We start from the raw sequence: 20,328 nt of genomic DNA, 5'->3' as shown, positions 1-20,328 counted from the left end.
CTGTGTGTGTGTTCGTACACAGAGGACTGGTCACAAACCATTTCCTGAGTTACCAGGGTAGGGAGAACCAAATACGGGGATGAGTGAAACCCGTCTGTTCATAGTCATGGGAATCAAGGTTTTATCTACCATCAGGAAGGGTCTTTTGGTCAGTTGTGTCCAGCACTCTTGTTTCAGAAGAGTCACTTAAGGACAAATAATGCAGTGGCAAAACTACTAGTTAATCTTCACCCTCAAACAGCACAGAGCGTCATGTGGACCTGTTAAATACTTTTTTCTTCGCTGGACACTAAAACCTGAAAAAAAAAAACAAACCCTCAAAACTTACCTAGAGTGTTGAACTCCCTAAATTTCATTAGATAATTGCAGGTTCTCTTAACATCTAAATCCCATTTTGTTTGCTTAGGCCAGTTCAAGACCATTTTTTTTCTGTACACAGCTGGCTTCTCTGACAACAGTGATGCTCTGGCATACAGACATTTCATTTGTAGAAAATTGAGGTTAGGAGACAGTATGAGACAAACTGGTAGGCAAGTGAGTGGTGACTATATGGATAATAGGTCAATAAAGACTTAACACTTGTTGACCAGGCTGTAGCAAGAGATGTGAAAACCCTCAGTTTATTTCTTACAGGTAGTCAGCTCTATTTCCCACTTAAATAACTTCAAACTGCGCAGCTGTAATTGAATTCATGTGTCCTGGACTGTCATGGAAGGGGGTCAGGATCAATGAACAACCCAGGTTTTGCTTCCAGAGCTGCAATGCCAAGACCTGCAGTATTTATTTCCATCTTTCTCTTCCTGGTGCTGGGCCGTGTTTTATTTCTTTAGGTAATGCGTGAGAAGCAAAAATCCTGAAAATTGGGACCTTCTGTTTCTAGTGAAAGCCAGGCCAGAGCAGTTTCCTACACAGGTCAGATACAGTCAGAGAACTTTGGCTGTTCTGAACACATGGCCAGTTTATGCTGTGCACTGGTTTGCAAGACAGGTCTAGGAATCGCCCAAATTGTTTGCAGTGCAGGTAACAACTGAGGACAGTTGCTGTCTGAAAGTGAACTTGTCAACAGCGATGGCTGCTCTATTCTGAAAACAGCAACTCAGCGAGATGCACTTTTGTTTTTACAGTTTAGCCCTGGGAACCAACTCAGAGAGGGGAAAGTGATGTGGGTCAATCTTTCCCCTCTTATTAGTTTGACTAATCCAAAACTAGTCCTAAACTAATCTTAAAACAGTCCCATGAAAGGGATGCCAATTCATGACACAGCACTGTAAAATTTAACAGCAAGAGCAATGTAGATATAAACAAGAACCTGCCATGGCCCAGAGAGTTCCTGTGGTGTTTGCAATATGTGGACAAATAGGAGGATGGTGGGGAACATGCCTTGTGCTCAAGGTGCATTCAGAAAAAAGCAAAACTACAACCTGACAACATCTTATCCCATCTGAAGCGGTGCAAGCTGAAAGAGAGACCAGCCGCTGTCAGCAGGGCCGTTAGATCCATTCCCTGTAACCTTACAGACTGTCTGAACATCACCCGGGGTTAGCGTGAGACAGTCAGTGCCTTCCTGAGCCTGCAGACAGCGGGAACAGCTCAGATGCACGTGAGCTCTTCTGCTCCACGCAAACTACAAGCTCAGTCTGTCCTATACTATCAGGCTCTGTTTTGGGAGATAAGCAAAGCTCTGCTGTGCCCATCTTTTCCAGGCCACTTTTTCCCTGCCCTCTCCTCATCCGTGACACCTCTCTTTTCTGAACAGCCTTCAGGGAACAGAGATTTTGTTTGTTTGATCTACTTTGGATACCTTCAGCTCTTCAAGGTACACATCACAGAGGTCAGGTTTCTTTAACTTCATTCTCAATACGTGCCAAATATTTTTCTTTTGGGAATTAATTTCAGGGATGCAGAGTCACTGCACACTGGGAGAAAACTCTCCTGTGAATTTCTTCCATTTTATGGCTAATATTTTTGTCCAGTTTGTTTTCCAAGGGACCTAAGTGTATAGCACTGGCTCCAGCTCTTGCAACTTGATGTTAAAGCTGGCAGTATCCTATGGTCTGAAGATTCAGAGACTCAGCTTTGCATAAAACTGACTGTCTGGAGGAACTGGAAAAGATCCAAAAGGGTTGGACTTGAGACCTGCAGCATAGGGTGAAATGCAGAGAACAAGGGAATGGTTTAAAAACAAAAATAGAAAGGAAGGTGGGCAAGGATAACAAAACTAGAGACAAAAAAAGCAATAGGCCAAAGCAGGGTTTCATTTTCCCAAAGACTAATGCTGAATGTGACAAGAAGATACTCAATGCCTGACAGTAATCAAGTTTTTAATTATGCTATAAAGACCAGATTCCACCCTTGGAGCAATCTCACCTACACAACTGCATTTATTTACGCATAGTCATATACCTAGGGAGCAGTTCACGCCTCCTCCAGCTAAAGCCAAGCTCAGCCCCTTCTCGCTTCCCTCCCTGACTTGTGCAGCCAGTTGGGAGACTGGAGCTCATGGATAAAGCAAGAGGCCAGCACTGGCTGTTTCCCAGCTGGTGTGATTTCTGGAAATCCCTTGAAATAGAGGGTCAGGAAGGGCACAGACACCTGAACCCTACAGAGCACACCTCTCCCAAGGCTAGCCTGGCTCCGAAATGTCTGATCTGCTTCAGTTTGCCTGTGGCAAACCTACTCTCAGGGGGTCCTGCAGGACCCTCACCTTCTCAGGTTCCCCACCACATGGGTTACACGTCCAGCTGGGGGATAAAAGGGCCCCTCATGCATCCTAAAGTTTGACCTCACTGGTCTAGGCACACATTTCTCCTAAATTCTGCTGTTTCTCCTCTGGTTTTACTTGACAGCTGCTGTGCGGTGCAGACCAGCCACAGGGTATCAGCAAGTCTTGTTACAAAGGCAGGGACTCTCCACAAGCTCCTGTCTTCACACTGGGGAAACCCTTTTAGATTAAAAGGGAGGATGAAAGGGCTGAGCGGTGGCTCCCTTGGGCGAGGTGTCTCTGCCATGGTGCCTTTGAAATAGCTGGTTCCCTTTTTACAGGGGAAACATTATATCAAGAAACCTCCCAGCCTGGAGAAAAGGTTCTTTTTTCCCTCCTGTTTACCAAATTAAGCCCCGCTCATAGATTTTTTTTTTTTTTTTTTTTGTGAACGAGACCTGCTGCACCCAGCAAAGAGATGAGGGAAGCATCTTCTGGAGCTGAGGGACATCTGCCGTCCTTCCCACATGAGCTGTTTGCCCTGGGGGAACACAGGGTGGGCTCAGAGCCACCCCAGAAGGGATGGAGGGGGAATTCACCCCTGCCAGAGCCAACTTCTGACCCTGGCAATTTTTGGAAGGCACCAGCATCTTGCCCCATTCCCCATCAGCAGGCACAGCTCAGGAGAGCTTTGTCTTGCCACAAATTGCTTGGGCGAAAGGAGACAGGAGTAGACAAGACCCTCCCTGTCCTGCAGAGAAGAAAGTGCACAGTGGCTCACCATTTTTTCATCTTTTAAGAGGCTGTTCAAAGGTTTCTCCACAGAAGAACCCAAACTTTTAGATCTCATTTGCTTCCCTGGCAGACCTATAACATGAAGGGCTTGCTAGGCTGGCCCCAAATTTAGAGGCACTAAGGCAAGGAGTAGCCAGAAATGTCTTTTGGAGCCCAGATCATTTGAACAAGGCTCCAGGAACTTTCCTCCCTGGGGCAGGAGCATCAGATGGAGCAGAAATTGGGGTCTGGAGCAGAGAGGGGATGGAGGAAAGCAGAAAAGAAGAGGATGAGAAACCCGTCAGGGAGCTCCCCAGCCCCGCAGCCAACAAACCCTTGGTTGTCCATGCAGTGCACAGCACGAGCAGCACTGAGCTTCCCTTGTTGCTTTAAATAGTTGCAGCACTTTTAAAATGTTTTCAATGCTGATGAGTGAGCCCTCTCATAGCAGAGCTTGTGTTGTGGAGGATACCACAAGGGCTGGAAAGCTCTCCTGCATTTGTTTAAACACTCCTCTGCACAGGTGCTGATACTGCAGGTTAAATCCCACACCCCATTCAGGTGGATGTATTGGCATGTCATGGGAGGGGAAACTGAGGCACAAAGGGCCTCTGACATGCCACAGGGTGCGGAAAAGGGAAGCCCATGCCAGGGTTACGCTGCAATTAACGATGCACTAATTCTTCTGCTGGCAGTTCACTGAACAACATCCACAGTCTCTGTCAATTAGACTAGATTATGGGATAATCCTCGTTAATTCTACATTATTATATAGCAAGTGGCTATATCCCTGTAAAGGGTGCTCCTATAATGGACAAATGCTGTTGCTCCAGTACAGCCAGCCCAATGGCAAAAACCAAAAAGCCAAAGCTGTGGCCAACATTTTGCCTAAAACGAAATATTCACATTGCAAACAGTGCAGTCCTGTCCCGGACAGAGAGAGGAGGAGGAAGAGGAGGGGAAGGAGGAGCATGGGGAGAAGCGGGGGAGGAGGAGGAGGGCTGCAATGTGCAGAGTCAGCCGGAGAGCGGAAGGCATGGTCAAATCCACACCCCCCCAAACCTGCTGCAGAGGCATGACTGCAAGCTCAGAATCCAGCTGTAAACTCTTCTATACATCATGGAGCAAATGCCACATTCAGCCTCCACACACCAAACCCCCCGTGGGCAGGGGAGGAAAACCTGCTGTCCCTGGGGCTGTGACAACCAGGAAACAGGGTTTAAAATAAGCTGGGAAAACAACTCCCAGTGAACACCATCATTGCATTTTTAATTGTCCATATGCCTGATCCATTCTGTTTCCCCAGATGGCAGGGCTGCTTGACTACAGCCTCCTCAGCTGTGCCACCACGGCTGGGGTCTCCACGTCCCCAAGGCAGTGATGCCCCACGGCAGGTTGGCATTGTCCACCCGAGGAGGCAGGGTTAGCCACTTCATCGTGGAAAGGGGCTGTGGTTTGCTAGGGAGTGGGGTCTGCATGTGGCTGAGGCCAAAGAGGGTGGCAGGTCCTGTTTCCCATATTCCTGATTCACATCACGAGACTTCAGCTCATGCAGGGACACCGTAGGGAGACTGAATGGCCGAATGCTGGGTGTGAGTCACTGATGGGGAAGGAAAAAATCCCAGGAGTGAGGTCTAAAAGCCACTTGGCTCAAGAAAATAACTCCATGGCTCCCCTGGTGTCACAAATGTGCCAGTTCTCTGCACTCCAGTCTCAGGCTGTGGGACTTGAGTGTAAAAACCTAAAATACACAAATAACTCTCTGAGCAGAGGAATAGGAGGAGAGGGAAGAAATCACCAGAGGAGAGCTGAGTGAGACATTTAAATACATTTCCCCCTTTTCCTCAGCAGGAGCCTGACATGGGGCAACAGACCAGCTACCACATCTACAACATGAGGCTGAACACACATCCTGATGGTTCACTGCAAGAGCAGAGGGGAACAGCTTCTGGAGCAAGGGGAGCTCCCAAACCAGGGACTGCTGACACCCACAGTGAGAGCATACAACCCACAGCCCCGGTTCTGGCTCCCCTTCCCACCCCAGGCATCACCTCAGATAACTTCATTGATCATTATATAGAATAAACCACCAAAGGGCAGTTGCCTGGTAAGGGATGAGCACCCAGCTGGTGCTCAGGAAGCTTTTCTCTTTCTTTCTTTCTGTAGCCACCAAGGTGACACACTGACTGTTTTATTTTCATTTTAAGAGAAAAATGTGAGTCAGCAGAATCTCACTGTGCCCCTCAGTCCACATAAATCACAAGCAAGCAGAACGCGTGATGCTTCTGCTTAAGGAAGCATCAGGACCTCCTTTGTTTTTTCGAGGCATGGAAACCTGGGGTCTATAAAACACTCCTAGAAGGAGAGGGACCCAAGCTACATGTCACAGCCAAAGCATTGCTTTGGAAAGGAGAAACCCCTCAAACAGCTGTCTCCTGTGCAGTGACCCCTCAGAGCTGGGTTTACAGCCCCCGACCCGCAGCATCACTCCTCCTATGGGAGCAGGGCCAGACCTGGGGTGCTGAGCTTGGGTGGTGAATCAAACACCTGCTCCCTAATAACAGCACCAGAGCCATAGGGGCCCTGTCCATCTCCCCACACCAGCAAACCACAACGCGTGCAGCCAGGGTGCAGGAGCAACCAGAGAGGCCCAGGCTCTACTCCACGCTGCAGGGAGAGACCCTGTGTCCCTGGTGGCCTCCAGCATGACCACCATGGAGCCACCCAGCCCCAAGTTATCCCCAGAGCTCACCCAGTTGCTGTGCTGCTCAGCCTCTTGCCTCCTTCATGCTGCTCCAGGGGACTGGAGAGGGTGATGCCAGTTCAAGCAAGGTGTCACCCTGCCTGCCCCACACTCCTCCCTAGCCCCACAGTGCCCCTCTTGCCTGCCCACAGCTTTATGGGCATCAGAGGGACTTTGTGTGACACCAGGTTCAGCTGTGTCCAGTTTCACCCTCAGCAGAATGCACATCCCTGGGGCTCCTCCATGCTGCTCATGGCCAACACTGAGTGACTGCCTGCACCCGAGCAGGGCTGCTCTGGGTGCAGGTGGGATTTTCTGAGGCTGCCAGACCCTCATGTTGTGGATCAGTGATACCATTACCCAGCCACACGTGTGCTTGCTGGGAGCCCCAGTGGGATGCCCTGTTCTGCCCAGTGCCTCGGGGCAGGGGGAGCAAGGTCCTGCACAGGCAGCAGTGCCCATTTTCGGGCACTTCCACCATTGTTACGTTTGCCCAGTGCAGCAGCACAAAAGCAGAGCACCCAGCAGCACATCCCTCATCAGCACATCATACCAGCGTGACACATTAGGAAAACCTTCCCAGTAAAGAGAGAAAATGCAGAGTTTGCTGGGATTTTTAGGATATTTTAGCCCAGCTTCTCTTTTGTAGAAGCAATTCCCCCAGGGAGAGAAAGAAATAAACCAACGAATCTCCTGGGGGCTCTTCCAGTCCTGTTTTCTATGATCTATGATTTTCACCGGCCATTCTTCATCAGATTTGCTTGCAGGCATTTGCAGGGAGATAACAGAGGCTCTTGCTCGTGCACAACAGCAAAGCCTTTGTCTGTTCCAGAGGGACATGACTCCACATCCATAAGCAAAGCAAGGAGACGGGGCGGCTGCATTCAGCCCTTTCAATCAAATAATCAGGCTCTAAATAATTAACCAGATGAGTAACAGGAGCACTGCCTGTGTCCACTGCTCTCCCTGCCTGCTCAGGGAGTACTGGGCAAATGCTAAGGGGGGAAACTGAGGCCCGATGCATGAGGACCATGAGCATGGCAGAGGGGAGGGAGTCCTGATGATGGATTCCTGCTCCAAAGGCACACACTGCAGATGATTTTGGCTGGGCTCTCCTCTTGCCACAGCTTTTGGTGGAGGTCCTGAATAGGAGTTTGCTGCCTCTGTGCCGTGGTTTCACTGGGTTCTTCCTTGAGTGGGGTGCATTAAAGCTCAGTTTTGTGCAAAGTCGGAGCTCCTGGTAGGTGAAGTATCTTTTTCCTTGCAAACCAGGCAAGGACGTGCCCGTCCTGTGGGTGACAGGCTGGATGTGAAATGATTCTATGGTTCTATGATGCTGTTGGGCGCTGTGGGCTCCCTGTCAGGCACGAGCCACTGCAGCATTCACCTGTTTCAGCAAAATCTGGGCTGCTGGGAAGGTTGATTATATCTTTAAGTTTCTTCAATTGTCAATTCTTGTAACTATCGTCTGAAGCTGACAGTGATATACCTGGCAATTAGGTGGCAGCAAGGCTTTGCAGGCAGCAGGGGTGTCTGGCCTTGTTTCCCCTCTATGTACAAGCTCTCAAAATATTGTCTTAATGGAGTCTACAGTGCTGGCAAATATTTCACTCAGGAATCTTGCATTTGACGACATATTGCACCAACACACACCGAATCAATCAGGGCTCCGATAATGGAGGCTCCTCGTTAGGAGGCATGCGCAGATTTGTGCCTTCTTCCCTTCCCAGACACCCTCTTAGGTGCCCACAGGCTGGTGCAAACCAGGAGGAAAAGCTGCTTGATCACCTTCCTTTTCCTTTACTGATTCTTCTGATGCTCAGCAGCAGGTACACCCTGTCCCAGGGGCTGTGGGAGGCAGGACATCGGTCAGGAAAGCCTCTCACCTACAGGACTGTCCTGTCAGCCCCTGCTAAAACCGCCTTGGGTGGATGCAACAGCAGGAGGGGTTTGCTGTGCAGGGTGATGCTGCCACAGGGACAGCTGGTACCTTCTGTAGGATGGATTCCCCTCGGGAGACAGTGCTACAAAAAAAAAAAAAATTGCTCCTGGATTAGCTAAATTTTTCTGGCCTTGAATGACCATGTTTGGACATTTTAAGATTCCTCCCTGCACCACAGTGTGTTTTACACAGGCTGGGGCGGGTCCTCATAGCTCACACCTCTGTGCCAGGCTCCCAGGGCTGCATTCGCCCCACTGCTGCAGCAAGATTTCACGTTGGCTTCACCATGCACTGGCTCTGACCCAGGCTGGTCTGCCATAGCCACCCCCATGTGATGCTGAAAAGGAATTTTCTTTTCATTGGTACAGCACAAGAGGCAAGTCAAGGCAGCCGAAAGAGTTTTCCCTGGAGCTTTAGGGCCTCTAGATCAGGGTTATCAAACTCATTTTCACCAGGGGCCACATCAGCCTTGTGGTTGCCTTCAAAGGGCCCTTTGAAGGCAACTGCAAGGTTGATGTGACCCCAGTGAAAATGAGTTTGATGCCCCTGCTCTAGGTGGAGGCAGGGAGGACACATCTTGAAGTCACCATCCCTGGAGCTATTTACAAGACATGTAGATGACGTTCTTAGGGACTTTCCCAAGGTTTCAGACTCCAGAAGTGATGCTGGTACAGAGCTCACAGTGGTAGACACCTGGATGTTCTGGAAAGGAGGAAAACACAGAGGAGAGATGGCTCTTCTTGCCTCCAGCTGCTGGTGGCTGAAGTGCTCAGGTGAGTCCTGCGAGGAAGAGGGGGGTTAGACAATGTGTGAAGATCAAACAAGGAGCTCCAGGGCCCATGGACATCCAGAAACACCTCTGGGGAACATCTACATGAGCTAAATCAATACTTGACAAGTGGGGATACCTATAACACAGCTCCACAGTATCTCCCTCCCACGCCCAGGTGGGATCATGGAAAAGTATTTTTTGGGAATATTGCTGTGTTTGGGGATGGTTTGTACCTTCAAGAATTCAGCTAGAAATAATCAACAGGGTGATCTGCAACCATCAGCAAACAACATGACTTTCCCAAAAGCAGCAGCACTGGAAGGAAAACAAATTGAAGCAGGTGTGGGAAGAGTCAGGAAGCACAAGAATTGTGTTCCCGAGCCAAATGGACAGATTGAGACAGAGGAAAACAAATTGGGAAGGGAAACGGCTGCCTAGTGCCCAGATTTTTCAGGCGTTGGGAGGAGATGGAGGTTGGGTTCAGGCTCTGTTTTGGGGCCTGGGAGCCGTGTCTCCATTTGAGCAGCTGTGTTAGAGCGCAGTCTAGGGTGAGGGTGGATTTTGGGGTGCATTTCCACCCTGGGCAGGGTGGGGATTGCAAGCAATTGTCAAGGAGAACAGGGAACTGCTTGAGAGAGTCCAGCGCAGAGCCATGAAGATGATTAAGGGAGTGGAACATCTCCCTTATGAGGAAAGGCTGAGCGAGCTGGGGCTCTTTAGCTTGGAGAAGAGGAGACTGAGGGGTGACCTCATTCATGTTCATAAGTATGTAAAGAGTGAGTGTCACGAGGATGGAGACAGGCTCTTCTCAGTGACAACCAACAATAAGACAACGGGCAATGGGTGCAAACTGGAACACAGAAGGTTCCACTGAAGTATGAGAAGAAACTTCTCAGTGAAGGTGACAGACACTGGAACAGGCTGCCCAGGCGGGTTGTGGAGTCTCCTTCTCTGGAGACATTCAAAACCCGCCTGGACACATTCTTGTGTAACCTCATCTGGGTGTTCCTTCTCCAGCGAGGGGATTGGACTAAATGATCTTCCGAGGTCCCTTCCAATCCCTAACATTCTGTGATTCTGTGATGTGGGGAGCAGCATCCTACAGAAGCACTAGCCCCACCACCGCAATGACCATGAGGAGCCCAGCCAGGATGCAGATGCTGATGAAGACAATGTCGCTGGTGTCCTGGCTCTTGATTTCATGGGTGTCCATCACTTCCCCCTGCCGCTGCTGGGCATCCACCAGGTTTTCTGCCTGTCTGAGTCTGGACGGGTCAGGGCCGGCAATGAGAGTCACTGAGGCTTCCTTCCTCTTTGGCTCACACTGCACCTCATACTGGTGGATATCCTCCTGGTCACCTGCTGAAAAATCGATGTAGAGGGTGCTGATGATGACAGATGTGTTGTTGCGTTTCTGCAAGACAAGGGTCACAGCTCATCAGGGCTTTGTGCAGCTGATTTTCACAGGGGTCTGGCGGGTAGTCACCCACAGATCAGACCAGCATCTATTGGGAAGATGAGACTGGGAACGCCTCTCTGCAGCTGGTACAACCGGCATGGGTCTAACCATCTACTTCGCTTGCTTTAAAGGAAGGTTTGTTGACCACATACCTGGGATTCAGTGCCACAGGTGCCAAACCTGGTGTGTATTTTAAAGTTGCCGCCAACCACCTGAGCCACACAGGAGGGTGTCCCCAAGTAAATCCTGTTCTTCTCCAGCTGGACCAGGGACTGCACAGGAATCTGGATGTGGAAGTCTGTCCGTGTGCAGCTGATGTTGATGGGCACGACTATTGGGATAGAAAAGAAGGTCCATGTGAAGGTTCATCGGGAGGGGGTTTCCCCAGGCTGCAGTGACTGCTGGAGCTACAGGCAGAGCCACAGCTGCTCTCCGAGCTCACTGTCCCCATCACACATGAACAAGGCGACTGATGGTGCTAGGAGTACCAGGGACGTTAGCCTCATGAGTTTGCTGTGCATCTTGCAATACCTGGACTCATGTGATGAGACGAGTTTTCAGGCAAAAAGGAGCTACACCCGAAATGCGGAATGCATTATTTTATATATTAATTTTAGCCCTGCTGTGTGACAAGGCCAGACACGATTGGCTCCCAGGCATTGCTCTGCTTTCTGCCACCCTCCATCACCACAAAGCCAGCAAAACATTTGAGTTGCTGCTCAGAATTAGACCATGAAAGCTTTGCTGATGGCTTGATATGAGCACAGAGCTTCCTGACATGCTACAACACCCCTGCAAGAGACAGCACTGAAAGGGAGGAGATGTATTTCAGAGTTACTACACGCCTGTCCACCCTGGAGTGATGCAGCCACATGGCTGCCACATGGTCCCTGGAGAAGGGTAAGCCAGGTCCCAGCCCTGGGACACCTTCCTGGGCATGGCCCGGCCCAGTCCAGATCCCATCCCAAACATCATTGGCCCTCCACCACCCCCAGGATGTTATTTTTGATGGGGAGCTGGTACGTGGAGGGAATCACAGAATGTCAGGGATTGGAAGGGACCTTGAAAGATCATCCAGTCCAATCCCCCTACCCGAGCAGGATCACCCAGATGAGGTTACACAGAAATGTGTTCAGGCAGGTTTTGAATGTCTCCAGAGTAGGAGACTCCACAGCCCCAGTGGGCAGCCTGTTCCAGGCTCTGTCACCCACACTGAGAAGAAGTTTCTTCTCATATTTAAGTGGAACCTCCTGAGTTGCTGTCAAGCTGCCCATGATGCCAAGATGAAGAGCAAGGCAATGAGGAACCCAGCCTCTCTCCATCATTCTGCCTCTGACACTGTATTTGCCCCCTCTGAATGCAGAAAGTCTCCAAGCAGGAAAAGAAGCAGGGAGGAAAAATGTCCCCTCCCCCTAACTTTAAAGTTAATCCTCGCTCAGCTTGAACCAACCACTTGGGCAGTATGAATTAATGAATTATTCCAGCTTCCTCTGAATCTTTGCCTTATGAAACTGGTAAGACGCAATAAAATCGATACAAAAAAAATAGTGTCACTTGGCTCCACTTAGTGCATTATAAAACCATTAGAAGATTTACCAAATAACTAAAGTGCATTAGATCAAGAGGAGGAGGAGAAGAAAATGGATCATCTCTCCTGGTGTGAAGGCTTTCATTCAAATGGCCATAAATCACGCATACCCAGCCCAAGTCACACACTTTCATGGGCCAAAAGGAATATATCTGAATGGCTGAAGAGCGGTAGATGTGGAGGCTGAGGTGCCCCTTTGCCACCCAGGGCTCCTGAGGCAGCCGACGGTGGGGAAAGACCAATGCCCCCAGTGAGAGCAGCCTGGCAGGTGCTGGACGTGCCACGCAGGCTGCTAATTGCAAACAGATGCCCATATCACTGGGAAAACATAGTGTGCAGCCTTAGCATCATGGAGGAAGACTCAGTTTTGTGTCCAGATCATAGAATCATTTTGATTGGAAGAAACCATCAAGATCACCAAGTCCATTAACCCAATACTGTCACTAAATGATGTCCCTAAGAACCTAATCCATACATCTTTTAAATCTCTCCAGGGATGGTGACTCCAGCACTGCCCTGAGTAGCCTGTTCCAACGCCTGACAGCTCTTTCCATGAAAAAATGTTTCCCGATATCCAACCTGAACCTCCCCTGGCGCAACTTGAGACCATTTCTTCTCATCCTCTCGCTTGTTACATGGAAGATCAACCCTCTCCATGCTACAACTTCCTTTTAGGTAGTTGCAGACAGCAATAAGGTCTCCCCTCAGCCTCCTGTTCTCCAGGCTGAACCCCCCAGTTCCCTCAGTTGCTCTTTATAAAACTTGTGCTCCAGACTCTTCAGCTTTTGTCCTCCCCCAACACAGTCACCACCATGTACCGAGGGATGCAGGAGCCTTGGGCAGCTGGGAGATCTCCTCCATCAGGAACAGGGTTTCTCCATGACCAGACACAGTGAGACCAAGATTTCCCTCCCTGTACACTGCTGTAAAACAGAAATAAGCAGGATACAGACAGGGATAGCCCTGCCACGCACACTAAAGCCCTTCTAGATGCCTGGTACAACCTCCCTCCAGAGGCTCAGGACAAAAATCTATCCCATTTCTTACCCCTAGAGCCACGTACCCCAAAAATCCCTTCTGCTACACTGGAAATGAAGAGGGATTCTGCTACTGAGGCAGAAAAGCTCAGAAATCCAGGGCCAGCCACCCCCAGCTCCTGTGCTGCTGGTCAAGCATCCCTGTTCTGTCTGCAGGCCACCGGCAAGGCTGCCCGTCTGAATCACCCCTGACACACAGGTCAGCTCAGATGTAATTATCTTGAAACACAATGAACACCATAAATTCACTGTCTTTTGAGGTGCAAAGGTTGGCAAATGCAGGACAGAGGTTACACACTGCTCCTCCCACCAGCTATGGATGCACTGGTGGGGACACGGGGCAGATGCTGGGCAGGGCTGGCCATGGGTTTGGGAGTGCTGTGTCCTGGGGGTCCTGCCCATCCAGTGGTGGAGGAGACCCCGTGTTTTATATCTGCCTTCTCAGCCATGTGCCAGCAGGGCTGGAGCATCCTGAGGAGCTAGTTTGCGATGCTTGAGCTGGTCACCTCCCCTGGGGCACTGATCCCCTAAAAACCCCCTGGGTTTTGTCTCTTTTACACCCTAAGAGAGGAGCAGAGCACAGAAGTGGCAAAGATGTGAGGAGGAGAAGCCAGGAAGCATTTCTTAAATAGCAAACACAAACTGGACCATGAACATCTTGCAGCCTGAGAGAGCTGGGACTCACCCCCCACATCTCATCCACCCCATGCCCAAAGAGCTGCAGAACTTGCTCCTGCAGACAAGTATCTTCACTGCACGGTCCTTTGGAAATTACAGGATCTCAGGCATGTCCCAATGGAAATGAAATGCTGTAGAGCACCCAAGTGAGACCTTACCTCCCACGTAGGCGATGGAGAAGCCTCTCTTGGCCGTATTGCGGTCGGTGTGGAGGACCAGCAGCAGCTGGTTGCTGCGGGAGGTGATGGGTGCTGGGCTCTCCCACCCGCACCACCGCCCCAGCAGGGACCCGTTCTCGGTGCCGCCATCGAAAGCGGCCAGGTGGTCGTAATCACAGCTGCCCGTCAGGCTGCTCCGACCCTCCAGCTCCATGTCCAAGAAGAAGACCTTGATCTGGTAGCCCAGCGGCAGCTGGATGCTCCACTGGCACTTGAGGTTATTGGGGTAGAAGCTGGGGTACCGAGGGCTGGAGAAATTCCCTTTGATGGTGGTGAACACCTCCTGGCACTCACCTGCTCAGGAGAAAAAGGGAAAGGAAAAAACTCAGATACCCAGGGAACAGTAAGAGCAAGGGTGGCTTTTGTTCATGAGAAAGACAACCCGGAGCCTGCGATAGCCACAACAATGCCATTTGCATTGAGTGGTGATTTACACTTCCCACCATCATCTCACGAGCTTTCCCCAAAGGGCTCCCCTCTGCTCTCATCTCCACTTGCTGCTGCAGGAGAGCATCACCACCACCACCCTGGGCACTCATCCCCATGTCCTTCCCACCACCCTGAGACCCCGCACCTGAGTAGAAATGGGCCTTGAAGCCCCTGCCACCAATGTTGAAGTCCGACTTGAAGAGAATGAGGAGATGTGGGGCGAAGGAGACAGTGCGGGGTGGGCGGGCGCTGCCACAATAGCGTCCCAGGCCAGGGGCAGCGGTGGTGGGGCCACCAAAAAGGGCCACATAGTCGAAGCCACAGCCCTGGCCACCCTCCACCTGGAAGTCAGCGAACACCAGGGTGAGGGGGCCACTGCCACCAGTCACCCCGATGGTCCAGCGGCACTCGGCATCATTAGGGTAGCTCTCAGGGTAGCGAGGGCTGGTGATCTCCCCAGACAGGCCCGTCAGCTGCCCACCACAGGCATCTGCGAGGAGGTACGGGTGATGAGGATGGTGGGGAGTATGGACGGATGGATGCTCCGCCATCACCATCCCTCCCCGCTACCTTTGCGGTAGGCGGCAGCGAAACCGCGCTTAGCCACGTGTCGGTCGGAGTGGAAGATGACGGCCATGACATGCCAGGCGGAGGAGAAGGGTGGGGGGGGGCTGCGGCCGCAGAAGGTGCCCAGGAGGTTGCCCTGGTCCTGTGTGGCCCCATTATAGACCTGGAGGTAGTCATAGGCGCAGGTAGCATGGTACTCCAGCTCAAAGTGGCTGAAGGAGAGCAGGATGGAGGAGCCCTCAGCCACCACGATCAGCCACGTGCACTCCGTCTCGTAGGGGTACGGCCTCGGGAAGTTGGGGCTGGAGAAATTGCCGGAGGGTGCTGAGAGCACCCCTCCACATTTGATGCCTGGAGAACACAGAGGTGGATGTGATGTCCCCTTTCCAGCCTAGAAGGACAGAGACAGGGTGCGCAGCACCAGTTCCATCCCACCACTGGCACTACCGAAACACCAGCACCCTGCAGATGCCCATTGGGCTTGGCCACCCTTTGTCCCCAGAGGACACATGTTCCCAACCCCCCATCACCTTTCCTCCCTCCATGTAACCCACTTCTCCCCACACCATCCCCACGCTGCCCCATGGCCTGGTTGCAGCAGGGCTCAGCTGTGCCCGGGAGATTGTCCTGCCAGCAACAGCAGCACGTCCCCCTCTATTCATTGCTGCAAACAAGAAAGTAGGGACCAAGTTTCAGAGGCTCAGTGGTTCTAGGCTTCCAGGTGTCACAGCTACCCAGCCCTTCAGCTTCGTGCCTCCTGCTGCTGATGTTCTTTCCAAATAATGGTGATATTGGTGAATTCAAGCCGGGAGAAATGGGGGTGAAAGGCTCAAAGCACTCAACAGTGAGTTACACACATAGGGATCGATTTTCTAATGAAATCTTTCTACTGAGACATAGCTATTATAAAATAAGGCTGAGGAAGAGGGACGCTGCCACCTGCCCCTCAGTCTGATTAGGGTTGGGGTGAAAAGGCTGATATAGCAGGCACATACATCATGTCTGGGGGGGACACAGACCCTGCATAGCCTCCAGGGCACAAGCAAGGCTGGGTGCTCGCTGCCATCAATCTGGGCCAAGTATATTGCAAATCAATAGTCAGCCAGTGTGCACTGCTGTTCATCACACTTGCTGGTGTGGTGGCCTCCTGGCCATGGCAGGGGGTCCTGCAGATGCATGTGATGCAGCACCTCAGTAAATGGGTAAGGGGTGTGGGGGGGTGTTTCCACAAGCAGCAAAGCTGGCCAGATCTAAAATCACCCTGCTAATTGCTGGGGATAAAGTAATAAGAGGCTGGTACTAAAGGAATAATGTTATTGAGATAAATATCCAAGAGGGGAGCCTGTAGGAGGGGTAAGTAGCCACAAGGCAGGTAGATGGATGAAGGGTTGGGAACCTCAGAGTGCTCTGGGAAGCACAGGTGGGTGCAGGCAGAGGGGTTAGCAGGCAGCACCAGGAAACAGGGTGGCTGCTTGCTGCTCAGGAGCGCCTGCACCAGGGCCAAGGATGGGTTTGGATTTCTGAGAACAGCCCTGTCATTTTGGGCGAGGGGTATCGCTCATCAGCTGATCTGGCCTACCTTGTCCCCCAAATTACTGTGTTGTCTGTTAACCCTGCCTTGCATCATGTGGGTGTTTTATCCAGGTAAGGTGAGGATTTTATTACATGCACAGCAACACACACATGCACACATAAGTTCACGTATATGTGTGTGCATATACACATTTATATAGGCATGTGCAACTCCAGAAGTTAAATAACCCTTCAGCAAAGCACCTGTTCACCAAAACAGGACAACCCTTTCCTGCAGTCTTCAGTAAAATAAGCATGAAGCAGAAACTCAAGCACTCGCTGGTGTCCTGCACTTGTAGCGACTGCAGATCCCAGCTCCTTTCCCCAGGTCAAGCTGGGTGGCCCCTGCCCCAAGCGAGCCCCTGTCCCTGCACCGGCTGAGAGCTGGGACCCGCTCGCACCCCAGAGCAGGTGCAGCACCTGCAAACAGCCCTCTCCTCCCCTGGGACCACAGATGCCCATCAGCCCCAGGGTCCCCACTGGGAGCTGGGATCAGGCTCTTACCTCTGCTGGGAGCATCCCCAAGAGCCCCGCAGAGCACGGCCAGCACTGCCAGGCATCCCGCCCCTGTGCACCCCATCCTCTGGCAGGCAAATCTCCCCTCACCGGCACCCGAGCATCCTTTCAAAGCTGTCTGTCTAGGAGGAAAAAAATAAATAGAGAAATAAATAAAAAGCAGGAGGACTGTAGAATTAATAGCAGGATGAATAATTCATTGCTTGTTTGAATTAAGAGCGGCAAGGTAACTTGATCTATTCCTCCCTTCCTTCACTTGGTTTTAATGATCTGGATCAAATATCCTAAGGATTTACACTATACCAGATACCTTGTCAATACACTATATTTAGAAGAGATATTAATGTTTCAGATATGGTGTATAACGGCACTAAGTCTGGGCTGACAATATGCCCTTAAGGGGCTATGAAAATAATTTAGTTCACCAGGCAAGTCAGTGAACCAAAATGGGAATTTCAGACTTACCACGAAAAAACACCTCAGGAATTAACATGATTTATACTGCAGCATCCGCTGCACAGAGCCAACCAGTAGTAAAGGCTAAAGAAACAGCGAAAAGGATTTAAACGCCGCCGCGTCTCCACGTTGCTGCCAGGTCAGCATCCCCGCAGCGAGTGCCCGAGCTCAGCGGGATGCGCAGCCTGGGAAAGCAGCAGTCACCAGCACTAAAGATCGCAAATCCTGCCTCCCCTGAGGAAGATTAGAGATGAATTGTGACTCTCAGGCAAAAACCATCGATTATTACAGAACCTGCTAAGGCCTTGGAGAATTACCATGTTCTTTCATGTTGGTTCATGCTCCTTCTTGCCCAGGCTCTTGGATGCACTCAGCTGAAGGTAATCAAGCCCTTGCATTTGGTGAGAAAGGTGTGCTCTTCATGCTGCGCCATGTCAGCTGGAGACATCCCAAACCCAGCAGATTTCAGTTTCTTCCCTCCCACCCAGGAGAGAAAAGACCTTCTTGCTGCCAACGTGCACACCCAGATGAATGCCAGGAAACAAAAGCCCACACGGGTGTCCTGGTGTGAGGGACCTGGGCTTTTTTAAGGCACCTTCAAAGCTGCAGGGAAAGAAGTAGCAAGTATCTGTAAATCTCAGGCAGGGAGACAAGTTGTCTTTATTAATTAAACAATCAGGATCAATGCCCAAGACATTTCCTGTAGATTAATGATGGGCTGGGAGGAGCTGATGGCCTGAGGTGCAGCTAAGGACCATTAACGTCAACTGGTCATGAATCCCCAGGAAATGCTCCATGCCAAGCTCATTAAATGCCTGCATATATTTCTGGGTAACAATAACAACAATAATATTTGTACAGGCTCTCTCCTCACTGCCCAGCCTTGCTGGAGCTACACTGAGGGCTGGTGGAAGCATTGGGGCATCCCAGTCAGGAGTCCAGCTGAAGTGGGGGACATCAGGGTGCCTGTCCTGGGGTGTTGGGCATTCCACCACCCCAGTAGCACCAGGAGTAAGTGCACATTAGAGTGAGGAGATGCCAGGCAGCTGTCCCTGTCCCCAGGCACTGTGCAAAGCTCCTGCTCCAGTGCAGGCTCTGGGAGACGGTTGAGATGCTGATGCATCTCCTACAGACCTCCCAGGGTCACTGCAGAGCTTAATTAGCCACTGCCCTGATGCGGTTGGAGAGGAGGTCTGTCCCTGTGCCTTGTATACCACATGCAGGGCCAGAGTCCACAGCCAAGAGGCAGGAGAGCTCTGGCCCATGGCCCGTGTTGCAGGGGCCTCTCCTGGATATTTCCATAACCACAGCTCCAGCTCAGCCAGGAGAGCTCAGCCCTCCTGGCCACCATCCCCCGGCCTTGGGGACAACATGCTGCACCACTTCGTTGTTGCTACACATTCACCCTCTCTGCATCCATCTCCAGCAACACCCACCATCCTCCAAGCCCTTCCACTGCCAGCCTCAGCACTAAGGCACATCCCAGCATGGAGCCAGTGTCAGAGACACAGTACCTACGTGGTGGCTCTTCTTCATCCCTCCAGCTGCGCTCTGCAGTCCTGCTTTGTGCCGCGTGTCAGCAATACCCCCAGGAGACAGGGGGCTGGGGCTGTGCAGTACAGCAGCTGTGTCCCTCTCCCAGGAGACCCCATCCATCAACCGCTGGCACATTCACTTTTCTCCTGACCTGGGGTGGCCATCCCTGGCAGAGACCAAGCCCAGGCAATGCTGCTGGGCAGCAGCAAAGCCAGGGAGGAGGGTGGAGAGGGGCAGGAGAAGGATGAGATGCGGCATGGAGTGGGCAGAGGAGCCAGGCAGGTCCTTCCACACTGAGGTCTGGCTGGGGGTGCTCTGTCTTCGAGGTGTGCTGTATCAGGGCTGCCTCTATTCCTCTGTGAACAAATTTATAAATCATGAGCAAAAAAGGCATTTGATTCATTTAAATAGAAAGGATGTGATCAGGACTGTGAGACTTCAGAGAAGATCAAAGGTTTAAACATGGTCCCCAGGAGAAACGGGAATTATTTAGGCAGGAAATAATGAGATGAAATTAAGAAGGCATTTAGTTTGCACATGAAGATGAAGAAAGGAAGCAAAGCCCCTTTCCCCAGCACAGCGCTGTGTGGATAACGAGGGCTTCCCAGGGGGTGACCATCGCACCGGAGCACCCCACTGGCCCCCACCCCAGCAGAGAAGCAGGGTGCCAGCAGCCCCACCACCTCCAGCCCCAGAGCATCACCATTTCCCTATAAATCTACCACCGCAGGGTAGACCCCAGAGCCTTTCCACCCCAGGTCCTTGCCTTTGCAGGAGCCTCACACAAGCCTCTGAAAGCGGCTGATGGGTTGGGAAGTGGAGACTCAATGCGAGATCCAGCCTGAGAAATGACAAAGGGGGAAGGGAGAGAAGGGCAGAAAACAGAAAACAAAGTGCCCATGGGCAGTTTAAAGGCCCCTTCTGAGCCCATACTTCCAAGGACATGGTCTCCCGCACAGAGAATATCTCACAGAGACCCTCCAACCGCTTGCATCACCTCCTCCCGCTCTGCCCGCCGCCGCAGGATTGCAACCCGCAGCACTCACAGCTTGCTCCGTCTCTCACCACCCTCCCTCTCAGCCGCGAACAAAGACGAGAGGCTTCGCGGCAGAACGGCCGGACCAGCTGGGTAGGGTTTAACCAGCGTGGGCCATATGTGCTGAAATACCCAGACATATTGGGGTTGCGTTTAAAGGAACAGTCCCGGCTTTTTGCGCATAAAGTCGTCGCTTTTTTCGAAGCGAGCATCAAGTTTCACTTCAGGCCTCTGTAAAAATCTCAAAAAGGCAGAATATTTAAAGCAAGGGGTATATAAGTAACGTTTTCAGAGTGTGTAATAT

The 20,328-nt window shown here is 51.4% G+C and overlaps 1 protein-coding gene across 5 annotated transcripts; it reads right to left on the bottom strand.

Annotated features, from left to right (window-relative positions):
- Positions 1-5,463: 5,463 nt before the first annotated feature.
- Positions 5,464-19,340, bottom strand: CDCP2 (CUB domain containing protein 2). 5 transcript variants are annotated; one of them, XR_011739721.1, is made up of 10 exons: positions 18,967-19,340; positions 17,770-18,055; positions 17,462-17,686; positions 16,985-17,118; positions 14,912-15,259; positions 14,487-14,831; positions 13,853-14,206; positions 10,544-10,722; positions 8,380-10,346; positions 5,464-8,242 (listed from the first exon to the last, which is right to left on the bottom strand). XR_011739721.1 is itself a non-coding variant. In XM_071810219.1 (9 exons), the coding sequence occupies exons 4-9, from the start codon at positions 16,997-16,999 to the stop codon at positions 10,032-10,034; spliced, it is 1,596 nt and encodes a 531-aa protein (XP_071666320.1). In that variant the 5' UTR covers positions 17,000-17,118; positions 17,462-17,686; positions 17,770-18,055; positions 18,967-19,340; the 3' UTR covers positions 5,464-10,031. The 5 variants fall into 5 exon arrangements, 4 of the variants coding, with proteins under 4 accessions (XP_071666320.1, XP_071666318.1, XP_071666319.1 ...); XM_071810219.1 differs by having other exon boundaries at positions 5,464-10,346; positions 14,912-15,299; XM_071810217.1 differs by having other exon boundaries at positions 5,464-10,346.
- Positions 19,341-20,328: the final 988 nt, after the last annotated feature.

Source organism: Patagioenas fasciata, chromosome 6 (assembly GCF_037038585.1).
Source record: "Patagioenas fasciata isolate bPatFas1 chromosome 6, bPatFas1.hap1, whole genome shotgun sequence".
NCBI lineage: Eukaryota > Metazoa > Chordata > Aves > Columbiformes > Columbidae > Patagioenas > Patagioenas fasciata.
The sequence above is the reverse complement of the archived record's forward strand: the minus strand, read 5'-3'. Positions and strand labels throughout refer to the sequence as shown.

Coding starts and splice junctions, on each gene's coding strand:
- CDCP2 (XM_071810217.1), bottom strand. CDS start 17,060: ATGGGGTGCACAGGGGCGGGATGCCTGGCAGTGCTGGCCGTGCTCTGC. Junction 14,207..14,486: donor CAAGGCCCATTTCTACTCAG/GTGCGGGGTCTC, acceptor TCTCCTGAGCAG/GTGAGTGCCAGGAGGTGTTC. Junction 10,723..13,852: donor CTCCATCGCCTACGTGGGAG/GTAAGGTCTCAC, acceptor CTATCCCAATAG/TCGTGCCCATCAACATCAGC.